Source organism: Boleophthalmus pectinirostris, unplaced genomic scaffold, assembly GCF_026225935.1.
Source record: "Boleophthalmus pectinirostris isolate CB_2022bp ecotype Guang Dong unplaced genomic scaffold, ASM2622593v1 HiC_scaffold_5, whole genome shotgun sequence".
NCBI lineage: Eukaryota > Metazoa > Chordata > Actinopteri > Gobiiformes > Gobiidae > Boleophthalmus > Boleophthalmus pectinirostris.
In genome coordinates this window covers 3,235,339-3,247,769 of record NW_026571404.1, presented here as the reverse complement: position 1 = coordinate 3,247,769, position 12,431 = coordinate 3,235,339, and the positions used below count along the sequence as shown (strand labels likewise).

At 42.6% G+C, this 12,431-nt stretch overlaps 1 protein-coding gene across 1 annotated transcript in view; it reads right to left on the bottom strand.

The window, feature by feature from the left end:
• Nucleotides 1–12,431, bottom strand: part of LOC129411595 (stromal membrane-associated protein 1-like) — a 287,044-nt gene that overhangs the window by 85,951 nt on the left and 188,662 nt on the right. Inside the window, exon 7 of the mRNA XM_055162925.1 lies at nt 11,482–11,539. Coding sequence (XP_055018900.1) covers nt 11,482–11,539 — 58 coding nt within the window. The remainder of the gene's footprint in view (nt 1–11,481; nt 11,540–12,431) is intronic.

Below are 12,431 nucleotides of genomic sequence, written 5' to 3'. Positions count from 1 at the left end.
GTTCACACAAACTCACACATCAGTGGACGCAGACACTGGGGACGAGGTGGGGTAAGTGTTTTGCCCAAGGACACAACAACAGCATTCATCTGTGGGACTTGGAATCGCACCACCAACCTGTGGGTCTGTGGATCTGACGCTCAACCAACTTAAAATATTATTGTTTGTTTATACTTCATGAGCCATAATCCCTCCGTGGTCCAGGTGGTTCCACAGTGTCCCTGGGAGTATGGGGGCGGCAGTAGCTCAGTTGGTAGAGCATTTGTCCACTGAGCTGAAGGTTGGTGGTTCGATTCCAGCTCTCGACATAAACATCACAGGTTGAGTGGTCAGATCCACTGACCCACAGGTTGGCTGGTGTGATTCCAGCTCCCACAGATGAATGCTGCCGTTGTGTCCTTGGGCAAGACACTTAACCCACATTGCCCACAGTGTCTGCATAGACTGTTGTGTGAATGTGTGTGTGAATGGGTGAATGGTTCCTCGTTGTAAAGCGCTTTGAGTAACTTGAAGGTGGAAAAGCGCTACAGAAAAATGTGACCATTTACCATATTTTCCCAGGTCATTAGTCGCGCTCTTAAGCCTCTAACCGCATCAAAAAACGACCACGCGCCACAATCCAGAGCGCCCCATACACGCGAATCCACTCGGGTGTCCCAGCACGACTTCAGTAAACTACAAACACACACGGAGCAGACAGCGACCGCACAGAGAAACACACCCACAGACACACTCATCACTCCACGCCGACGAGGAACGGAACGGAGGAACGAACCGAAAAAGCGACGAGCGCGACGTGCCGCTTCTAGACACGACTGAACAACTGAGTCACTGCGAACACGCCAACAATCCAGACACACCCTCCCTATATGCTAGAGATGCGCGGATGGGGTCGGGCGGATGACATGACGAAAAATAATATTTTAATTAAATTCGGGCGGGTGGCGGTTTCACTACTCAAATAAAAAACTCTGAACTCGGAGCAAATGGAAGGGGACCGAGCGGATGGCGGGCGGTGTGCGGTTTTGAAAACTGGTTAAAAACTGTGGTTGCAAATGGATAGCGGATATGCGGTTGCGGATCAAAAAGTAGTCCATCTGTGCATCTCTACTACACGCCACAACTGAACCAAGCCCAGAGTCACCGTGAACGAACAAACAAACAAAACCACTCACCCATCACACTGTTGGGTTTCATTTAAAGTCCCACGCGGTTTATTTATGAAAAAAGTTCAAAAATAGACCATTTAATAGTGCAGAAAATACAGTACAAGTCTATGTCTCTTATACTTGTTCTGATACAGTTCCAGATTAATCTAAAGACATTCGGAAAAGGTTCATTTCTGTCCTCTGTACGTAACTTTTTTAGTATTGATACAAAAGTCAGTTTGTGACAATGACACTTTACGGAGCTTTTGAGGAGCCACGATGGACGAGTGCGACTGAGATGTTTGTTATTGCACGAGTGAACACTTAGAATTTTAATGTACAGTTTTATTTGCAGACTGAACAAATCAGACAATGAAATAATAACGTCACTCACAAATTTGAGATTCAGTGCAATAAGGTGTCAGTCCAACATGTGGAGACACTGGTGTGGTCGTCTTTTAAAAACATGAATTTATCGTTTTGTAACGTCACTGTCCTTGTGTTTTTTAAATGGACCATGAGTCCGGAATAAAGATGATGATGATGATGATGATATCTGAGAAAAATTAGTATCTAGTTTTTTTTTAAATTAGTTTTAGTATCGATTAGTGTCTGATTTTCGATACTTTTGATAACCAATGAGTATAGTTTTGATATTGGTTTAGACGTGGATTTATTTTAGATGTTTCCCAAAATAATACAGGAACTGTTCAATGTGAACCTCTTGAAAATCACTAGATACAGTGGTGAGTCAGTGATGGATTTGCAGAAGCTTTTTCAGACACACAAATGAAACAAACTACAATCCTAGGTGTGTTTTAGTCTAAAATTCAATATTTCAATGTTGTTAAAAGCCTGAAAAGCCTGTTTATCGGACTGCGGGACCTTTGAGCGCGAGCCTCTGGAGGTCTGCGGTCACACGAGGGTCAAACAGAGCGCTGCGTTCGAGTGCCGGGGGCTGATAGGAAAGCCCGGCTCTGAAATGTCACTGTGAGCGTGCAGCCCGGTGAAGGTGCAGGTGTGTGGACAGAGTATTAACATTTCCACACACGCGCAGAGGCACTTGAACTCACCTGACCCTGAAAATCACTCACACACTCACAGGCTGCAGCTGCTCCCTCCCCCGAGGAAGAAGAGGGAGGAGGAAGAGGAGGAAGAAGAGGAGGAGGAGGAAGAGGAGGAGGAAGAGGAGGACGAGGAGGAAACGTGTCCGGAACAATATCGGTATCGTGATATCAGAGGGTTTTCACAGATATCGGCATTAGGGGTGTGCAAAAATGATCTAAATATCAATATATCGTATCGTTTAATCCAGGGGAGCTCAATACGTTGATCCTGATCTACCAGTCGATCTCCAAGGTCGTGTGGGTAGATCGTCGTGTCTCGTCTCGGACTCGATCGCGTTTGGACTCGGTCTTGTCTCTCACTCGAGGTCTGACACTCAACAAGTGTGATCATATTTCATTCCGGCCGCTGCTGTTGGTAATAAACTTGTAGCGGGTGCAGGAGCGTGTGGGGCGTCTCAGTGCAGCCTGTGCGCTCATTTGAAACCCGCGGAGACTCTACGGCGCATCACAAACACACACGCTCCCTATGCACGGCTCGTCTGCGACAGCGTGTGCCCTCGTGTACCAGCGTGCATCACAGGGCAGGTTCAACTTCCTAAACATCCTACCTGTCCACCTGCCTCACGTCAGCACGCCGCCCCTCGCCTTTTCACGCTCTCGCTCCTTCCTGCGTACAGCCAACACAAGCCCCTCCCACAGTGCGGCTGATTAGAAGAGCAAGACCAAACGTGAAGCAAAAACCAGTCTAAATTTGTGTTCCAGTGTTGGCACAAAGCAGGTCTACAGCATAGAGCGGATCTACAGAACAGACCTACTGCCACATTTGGCTGAAGTTTGTCTAACAAAAGTGACAAATGCATCTGTGTTTGTCACGATGTGCGTTTGGTTTGGTAAACGTGCAAATATCACTGCAAAACCAGAAAAGAATGAAACTCCAGTTTGGAACTTTAAAAAACAGGTTTAAAAATCTTCCTTCACTTTTTTCACAGTTTTGTGTAAAGTGCCAGAGGAAGTTCTCTTAAAGAAGAGGTTCTCAAACTGTGGGGGAGGGTCCAAAAAAGGGGCACAGAGTGTTTCAGTGCAGTTTGTTTGACTTTGTATTAGGTCGATCATTATGACTTGGTCATTTTGTAAGTAGCTCACATGATGAAAAAGTGTGAACACTCCTGGTTTAATGTGATGATACAGTACTGATATCGTGGGCTGCTGTATCGATATATCGCCAAGAGGATTTTTTGGTATATTTTACTAAATTATTTTGTTCCAGCTACAGTTTTGTTGTTGGTTTAGAGGAAGGAAACTCGTCTATGCGACACATTTGACATTTTCACTGTTTTGATGATTAAACTCGGCGCCACCTTGTGCCTCTGCTCAATTTCATTTCTCTCCAGCAACTAGATCAGGAATCAGAACTCACTAGACCAGAGGTGTCCAAACTTTTTTCATCAAGAGCCACAAATCTAAACACAGATGAAGCAGAGGTCTGATCAAGGGCCACAGACTGGAGCTCAGAACAGTGAATAATTTAAATATGTGCATCTTTAACACATTAGAATGAATATAGACTGAAGGCTCATTCTAAGATCTTTAAAATCACACACTAAATATTAAATATTCACTTTATCAAGGTAGATTTTCAAAAAACTTGCTGTAAAATGTTAATTTTTAATTGAAGCAAGGTCATTTGGGCCAATTCACCTGGAAGTCTGAGGGCCAAGAAAAATGTGTCTGAGGGCCGCATTTGGCCCACAGGCCTAATTTGGACATGTCTGCACTAGACAGTTTGCAAGAACCCCAGAAGTGTGAGTTCGGGCACCAGCCGATCAGCGACGAGTGATATATTCGGTGTTGTCAGCGATTCCCGAAATCGAGGATTTAAAGTCGGAACATAGAGAATGTTTGGTGAATTTTATCAAAGGGAAAGACGTTATTCTGCTCCTCTCGATGTGGAGGAGCAGTGGCTCTACTCCGAGCTCCTCCTGTGTGTCTGAGCTCTAAGGGAGCGAACAAAGCTCCTGACCACAGGTAACAGAAGAACGTAGAGTGATCAGTAAATCAAGAGGTCTCAGTCTCAGTCTGGTCCCGATCTCAGTCTGGTCCCGATCTCAGGTCTGGTCCCGATCTCAGTCCCGCTCTGGTCCCAGTCTGGTCTCGGTCTCAGTCCCGGTCTGGTCTCGGTCTCAGTCCCGGTCTGGTCCCTGGATCAGTCCTGGTTCAGTCCATATGCAACGCAAAAGTCCGACATCACAGTCACTGAAGTCACGTAAACGGGAAACGGCCGTTATCCGTTTTTTTCCATTTTTCATTTAAACACAAAATCGAAAACTGAAAAAAAAAAAACAAATCATTATCTGTTTTTTCATTTTGATTTTGGAGACAAATAATGAAGAAAACTGTTTTTTTTTTTTTTCCGTTTTCTTATTTTTGGTTTTATATTGAAAAACGAATGAACAAATGATACACGGATTATAACTGATCAATAAAATACTCTGGAACATTTCAGGCATCATCATCTCTATCGTGACAAAACATCCACCAGAAAAGTTACATCAGGGTCCAGTCAAGTGTAACGGAGGGAAACAGGGTCAGATTTTTGACATTCAAATGTCTCTTATTCAGAAACTAGAGGAACTATTGAAATAAGTAAAGTATCAGAATGTAGGAAAGAGTTACACTCCAACAGGGTCAAGTTAAACCTGTGAGATTCTTTCAAGTTGTTGACAAAAAATTAAAAAACTCATGTTGGTAACGGAGGGAATGAAATATGCAGCACTTTTGGTCAATAAATCAAACAGTGAAACTCTTGGTTCTCACAGGGTGTTTTCACACCGACAGTTTTGGTGCGCACCAAACGGTCCATTCAAAAGCGGTTAGTTCGGTTCGTTTGCGTTGGTGTGAAAGCGTCAATCGGACTCGGACCCGAACCAAATCAAGCGAACCGAGACAAAAAAGAGGTGGTCTCGGTTCGCTTGAATCCACCAAATGACCAACTTGGTGCGGTTCTCTGGTGTGAACGCGAACCCGGGTCCAAACCATAGACAGTTGGACAAACAGACTATTCCAAATGCATCATGGGAGAAATGCGTCTCCTCTGCCTGAAACGCTGTACGACTCCAGCGCAGTAACAGATTGTTGTCAAGATGAGATTCATTTTCGAATTATTTTATGGCCAATACAGAGAATGTAACACACGAAGATCAGAGCAAGTATCACGAAGTGAGTCAAAATTCGGGACCTGTTCATTGAGATTCAAATAATTTTCAAGCCCATTCAAGATACAACTTAAAAAACAAATAAGTCGGACTAGTCCAAAAGAGTCCTCAGGTCCGGTTCAGGCTCAGAAGCTGGAGCGGGGATAATATGCAGCATTTGGTCAAGCAGCACTTTTGGCAATAAATTCAATAAATCCAAACAGTGATAACTCTTGGTTCTCACTTACATATCCTTAACAAACTGGTTTGAATATTTGCTTCATATAGTTTTCTACCATATGGTACAAGATTAGGTTGAAAAACCTCTTACTTTTTGACTCATGAGATTTTTTATTAAGAAAGGTTCATGGTAACGGAGGGAAAAGTAACGGAGGGAAAATTGTACAAACAAGTAGAAGGTGCAGGATTTTACATCATTTGTTGTTTTTTTCTTCTGAAAACTTTAATATTACTTCAAAATGAAAGGAAACTATTTCTATAAAATATGTCAGTCCTTCCAAGAACATTTTTATCATTTTAAATACACTTTTTAAAAAAAATCATGTCCCTTCATCAACAGTTCAAAGATGGAATAACACAAGATATGATGAAATACATCCATTTATTTACATGATTTTCAGGTCTTTGAAATTTGGGAAATAATTTTTGTTCCATGTTTCATACATGGTCTGTTTAAAACATATGGAACTTTAGAACCAAAAATGGTACAGAAAAAAGGTCAACAGTTTCATAAACTAGAGTACATATGTATCTGTTCAATACATTTTTATATCAGATGAATTAACTTGAATTTTTGTCCTTGTTGTTTCCTTCTGTTTGACTGGGGCCATATTGCTCCTTTAACTCAACTCATGGCTCAGTAAACGGAGATGAGGAAGAGCATCTGGAGTAAAACCGTTGAACGTGCACTCGCGCTAAATTAGAGTCGATAATAAAACCCGGTAACAGATGAAGTCGTCAAACGTTCTTCTGTTCTGCAGCTCGTATCTCCAAAACGTTCGAGCAAAGTGCCTGTTTCCACTTACAAATCACTTTCCAATATCCTGCGCTTCCACGAGATCGACTTTTACACAGAGATGTTTACACGCGCTTCATTCATCTCACGGTTTCCTGCGGGCATCTTTTTCACACTTCAATCACACGTTTTACATTTCAAAACAAAACTATTTATTAGACCACAAACACACCGGGCGTTTGGAATAACAGACTCTCGATCCTGTCAGGACTCGAACGCTCGGAGAAAACTGCCAATCACGCCGCAAATGAAGCTCGGTCCTGGGTTTTCCCGGAGCGGCGAGTGCGACCGGGGCTGTGCCGAGTGTCGGGGCTAATACGGAGATAACACAGATGTAACGTGACGGAGCAGAGGACGCTCAGGTCTGCTCCACCACCAAGTCACAATATTTGACCTGAAATATTAGAAAAGTAATTGAGAAATGACAGTTTCGCTTATGAATGTTTGAACAGAGTTTGACGAGTTATTAAGTTTTCAGTGCTGCTGTCAGACGTGCGAGTGTGAGAGGAAAACACAAGTCACTCACGGCTTCAACGGAAATAAGTGAGAATTAAACGTCGCCGTAGCTCAATTTGACGGACTACAGCAGGGGTGTCAAACATGCGGCCCAAGGGCCAGATCTGGCCCTCCAAGACCTTTAATCTGGCCCTCGGCTGATTTTCTACTAAAATATTTGAATGATATTTTCTATTAAAATCTTGTTAATTTTCTGTGGTGTTTATCACAGCAGCGTCTCCAGCGTCTCTGTACGTGGCCCCTCCCACCAGAGCAGCACAAATGAAGACTTGTCTCTTTCCAAACGCTCTTAAAGGACGATCGTTTTGACTGTTGACCGTGACACCCTCATCAGAAAAATGTCCAACATGAGAAAAGTGGAGCCGAGTGCAGGATTTTACAACAAAAATGGACTTATTCCTGTTTACAGACAAGTTCATGTTAAAACTTTGTGTTGAAATTGTATTTTTCTTAAAGTTTCAGGTTGTTCATAATATTATAATATTTTGTAAAAGAAAGAGTTCATCAATTAAAAAAGATTTCTGCAATAGATTTGTGTTTCTCTGCACAAATATTTGAACTTATTGTTATTTTTGGGGTTTATATGACATGAGTTTTCTGATCCGGACACTTTGGGATCAAAGTTGGTTGAATACGACTCCTGGAACAAAATGAGTTTGACACTCCTGGTCTACAGGGTTCCCACGGTCATGGAAATCCTGGAAAAGTCATGGAGTTTTACTATCTCTTTCACGCAACTCCAGTGTTCTGTTAATTTCTCATGAGACGATTCTAATCTGTGTGTCGTTCGTTCATTCGTTTTTCAATATAAAACCAAAAATAAGAAAACAAAACAAAAACAACAACAGTTTTCTTCATTATTTGTCTCCAAAACCAAAATGAAAAAACAGATCATGATTTGTTTTTTCAGTTTTCGATTTTGTGTTTAAATGAAAAATGGGAAAAACGGATGACGACCGTTTCCCGACACAAACCACTGCGACGCGGGACACATTTTGAAAGCTGCTGGCGGGAGTGGGGCTAAAGTAAAATATAAAAAAGATGAATGTAAGAATATCATGCATAATTTGTGCTGGAGATTTTATTTGGCATTAATAAAAACATTTTAAGCAGCAGAGCGTCACCCCTCCCATGCGCCGCGCAGACTGACCCACCCGTCCCGTGCGCCGCGCGGACAGTCCCTCCTTACGTACAACAAAACCAGAACTAAACCAGGACTAAACCAGGTCTAAAAACAGGTCTAAAACCAGGACTAAAACAGGATTTAGCCAGGACTTAAAGGTTGTATGGAGGATTTTTTTTGTTTCAAATTGTCAGTGATAGATTATAGATGCAGTCGCCTTGTAATTATGATGACCAAAAAAAAGAGAATAAAAATTCATCAACTCTGGACGTGGTGGGGCTAAACATTTGCCAATAGATAACGACACTGCCTCGTTATCTGTGAGCTGACAGGCTGTCAATCAAACTCCCTACGTTTCTAGTGTAACTGACTTGCCTGCGCCGCCGTTACGTGGTTTACGTACGACTGTCACGCAGTCCACAGACGCAAGACGCACAGACGCTGTTTACTCCACCAACGCAACAGTTCTTAGCGGCTTTTTTTGACCTATATCTTCCTCGCAGTTCGCACAAAGTTTGTTGCAATGGCGACAAGAATCCAGGAGCAGTTCGCCGCAAAAGAAAGTCCGTTTTTGAGGTCGCTGAAAGAAGAAGACAAGGGGAAAAGCAGCGAAGCCAAACTAAGGTGATTCTTGAAGATTCATTCATTCAGCAGCGATGGCGCGACTGAAGCAGACGAAGAGTCTAAAGACTGAAGCACTGGTCCACAAATTACTCCTGGACAGGAAACTTCTGCTTATTATGAAAACTTACTTTATTTCCAAGAGTTAGACAAACGTTTTTCAGGACACGAAAGCGATATCCTATGTCTGAAAACGTCATTTTCAATGCAAAGAAAGAGTCCGCTTGCTGCTGCGTGTTGTAGCTAGTTCATTCGCACTGAATCTCCGTGCAACCTTCCCTGCACCCCTTTCCTGCTCCTCTCCTCTCCCCCCGCTCCTCACTTCTCCGTCTTGTCTAACCAACACTGTAGTTAGTTGTTTACAAGTCATGTGCAGCACCGGCTGTAAACAAACCTGTTTGTGGCGTAAGGAGGAGGAGGGAGGAGGTGTTTCTACGTAGGAGCTGTAGGGGAGGGGGGGTGGTTTCACGCAGGAGCAACATTTGAAAAAGGACAAACAGTCGCTGGATTTCTCGTTCCTTGGAAAATCCTCTATACAACCTTTAACCATGCTGGCGGATCGCCCACCGCGCCTTCTCTCATACGGAGCCAATTACTTTCACTTCTCCCTTTTTGATAGAGTTTAAGAAAGCAAAGGTTCCCCTCCTGCGGGACTTGCGGGCGGGTGCGGGATAAAATATCGCAGATGCGGGCGGGAACGGGACTCAAAATTCTGTCCCGCGCAGACCTCTAGCTCGGACCCCGCGGAGGCTCAAAGTCAAAGCTCGGAGTCCACTCTGGTCCCGCTCTGGTCCCGCTCTGGTCCCGCTCTGGTCCCGCTCTGGTCCCGCTCTGGTCCCGGACCTGGATAACTCCTGGTTCAGTCCGTATGCGGCGCAAAAGTTCGGCATCTCAATCACGAAAGTCACGTAAACGGGAAACGTCCGTTATCTGTTTTTCCCATTTTTCATTTAAAGACAAAATCGAAAACTGAAAAAACAAATCATTATCTGTTCTTTCATTTTGGTTTTGGAGACAAATAACGAAGAAAATAGTTGTTTTTTCGTTTTCTTATTTTTGATTTTATATTAAAAAAAAAATGATCGAATGATACACGGATTTATTCTACTTACTTCTGAACGTCTGCGTCTTTAGTTTTGTCAAAGAGACGACAATAAAAGCACTGACAGGATTTTGTGACTGAACTGAAATGTTGTAAAGCTCATGAGAGTCAATTTTTTGTAATAAATGAAAATAAAAGTCACTGTACCTGATTTTGACTTTCTTAAAAACATGAAAAACAGTCAGAAAGTTGTTTTGCAGTGGCCCAAAGTTATTTCTCACTTACACACTGAACATCCTCATTAATCACCGCAAAGCTTTACACAACTTCCAGACACCACCGTAATCCTAACAATAACTAGCATTCTAACTGCACAATTCCTGATTCTCTAACAGCACTCTCTCTCTCTCTCTCTCATGTTTTATGATTAGACACAGACATTACCACTGTTGGGCAAGTTACTTTAAAACTGTAATGCGTTATTTATGACTTATTACTGTCATTTCAAAGTCATTCGTTACATTACAGTATTACTGCATTTAAAATGTAAGGCATTACATTACTATTGCATTACTTTAAGTTACTCTCACCAAAATAACTGCGAAAAAGCTGAACTTTTGAGCCGTATATGGACTGAACCAGGACTAAACAAGGTCTAAACCAGAGCTGAACCAGGACTATAACAGGACTAACCTCAGACTGATTCCAGGACTGAAGAGGAGGACTAAACCAGAACTGAACTAGGACTAAAACAGGACTCACTGTGGGGACGGGCTCGAAGGTGACCGCAGGAGAAAGGAGCGGCTCTGCTCCGCACCTCATGGAGGTAAGAGCGGCTGTCACCGGATCGTGCTTTATAGACACTCTGCTGCTCGGGCTCACGGTCCTGATTTCAGCAACTATTTGCGGGTACAAGACCCGGTGCAAAACTCTGCTACAGCGCGTAACTTCTACAGCGCGTAACTTCTACCTTCCTTCAACGTGTCCAGAAGTCCAACTTTTTGTGTGATGGTTTGCATCTTCCTCTGTCTTTTGGGTGTGAGCGCAGGAGACTTTGTCGGTGCAGAACATTTCGTCGACGTTGTGGATTTTGTCGGAGAGAAAACTTGCAGACATACAGCACTTCAGAATCACACTGCTAGAGATTGAACATTTATTTAAATTTGGCAGCTGAACATATTCTGTACTGTACAGGAGACAGGAGTCCCTCAGCCAATCAGGACACAGCAGGAGGAACGCAATACGTGTTCATACACTAAAAACAAAAGGCATGCAAAATTGCACAAAAAAAAAAATTCTAAAAATCAGCGAAACAGCGAGACCGCGAAAAGTGAATCACGTTAGAGCGAGGGACGACTGTAAACCAGGTCTAAACCAGAAGTGACCCAGGTCTAAACCAGGTCTAAACAGCGTGGAGTTCTGGGTCGGTCCTTTCGCCCGTGGTTAACTGAAGGTTTATCCGGCCGCGTCTCCGGCGTTTCACCGCTGCTGATTTCACGGTGATTTTAGCGAATTTCTATGAAGAAAAACCCACCACTTCAATCCAGGTTAAAAAAGCATTGTAACGCGCGTTACTCACATTTGTACCGAGTAAAATATTACAATTTTTTCCCCTGTACTGCCTTACATTACTGCGTTACAGCAAAAATCAACGCATTACTGTAATACATTACTTTTATAATACATTACTCCCAACACTGGACATTACACACGTTCATGAGAGCAGGAGGTTCTTACCCAGTCCCAGCAGATCCACGTTGGGCTCTGGACTTTTCTTCGGACTCCTGGACTCGGACTGGAACGAGACAAAGAGAAAAGAGAGATTAAAGATTTTTATCGAGCTGAAGGCTGAGGGTTAAACGACCAAAATGTTCATGGGACAAGAGCAGAAAATGTTTGTATTTCGGGTATTTATCTGTAGAAATTCAGACTAAACTCATGATTCACACGTTGAATCTGTCTTTATATAAATACACTGTTTAGATGTATTTTTTTCTGCATAAATAGTAGTTTTTGCATGAGCGCCCCCTGCAGGTGAAGTCTTTATTTAGGCAGACAACAGAATATGATTTTCAACATCAAAAAGCTGCATTGTGTAACTTTTCTGGAGGGTCGGTCAAATGCTTTTCTCCATGGAGACACCAAACCAGACCAGGTTACAGGTCAGATCTACATATTTTTGAGCTGTAAAAACACCTGTAACTGAATAAATGTAAAGTAGAGCTGTTAAATGCCGTACTGTGGAACATTCCAGACAAATCAATAACTCGGGCTGGGTATCATTAAGATGTTTTGAATGCGATACATGTCTCGATACAGCGCACATTTGATTCGATACGATACATTTCAAATCGATTCAATACAGTTCAATTAAAATAAAGTCTAAATCGTGTCTGTGTAACTAAAAGTGTTTGTTAAATCACTTCTTCTTGTGCAAAGTTCATATGAAACACAAACATTTTTATCATCAAAACAGTGAAAATGTCAAATGTGTCGCATAAAAAGTTTCCTTCCTCTGAACAAACAAACAAAACTGTAGCTGGAACAAAATAAATGAGTAAAATAAACCACTAAACCAGGTCTAAACCAGGACTAAACCAGGTCTAAACCAGGACTAAACCAGGACTAAACCAGGTCTAAACCAGGTCTAAAATCAGGACTAAACCAGGTCTAAACCAGGTCTAAAC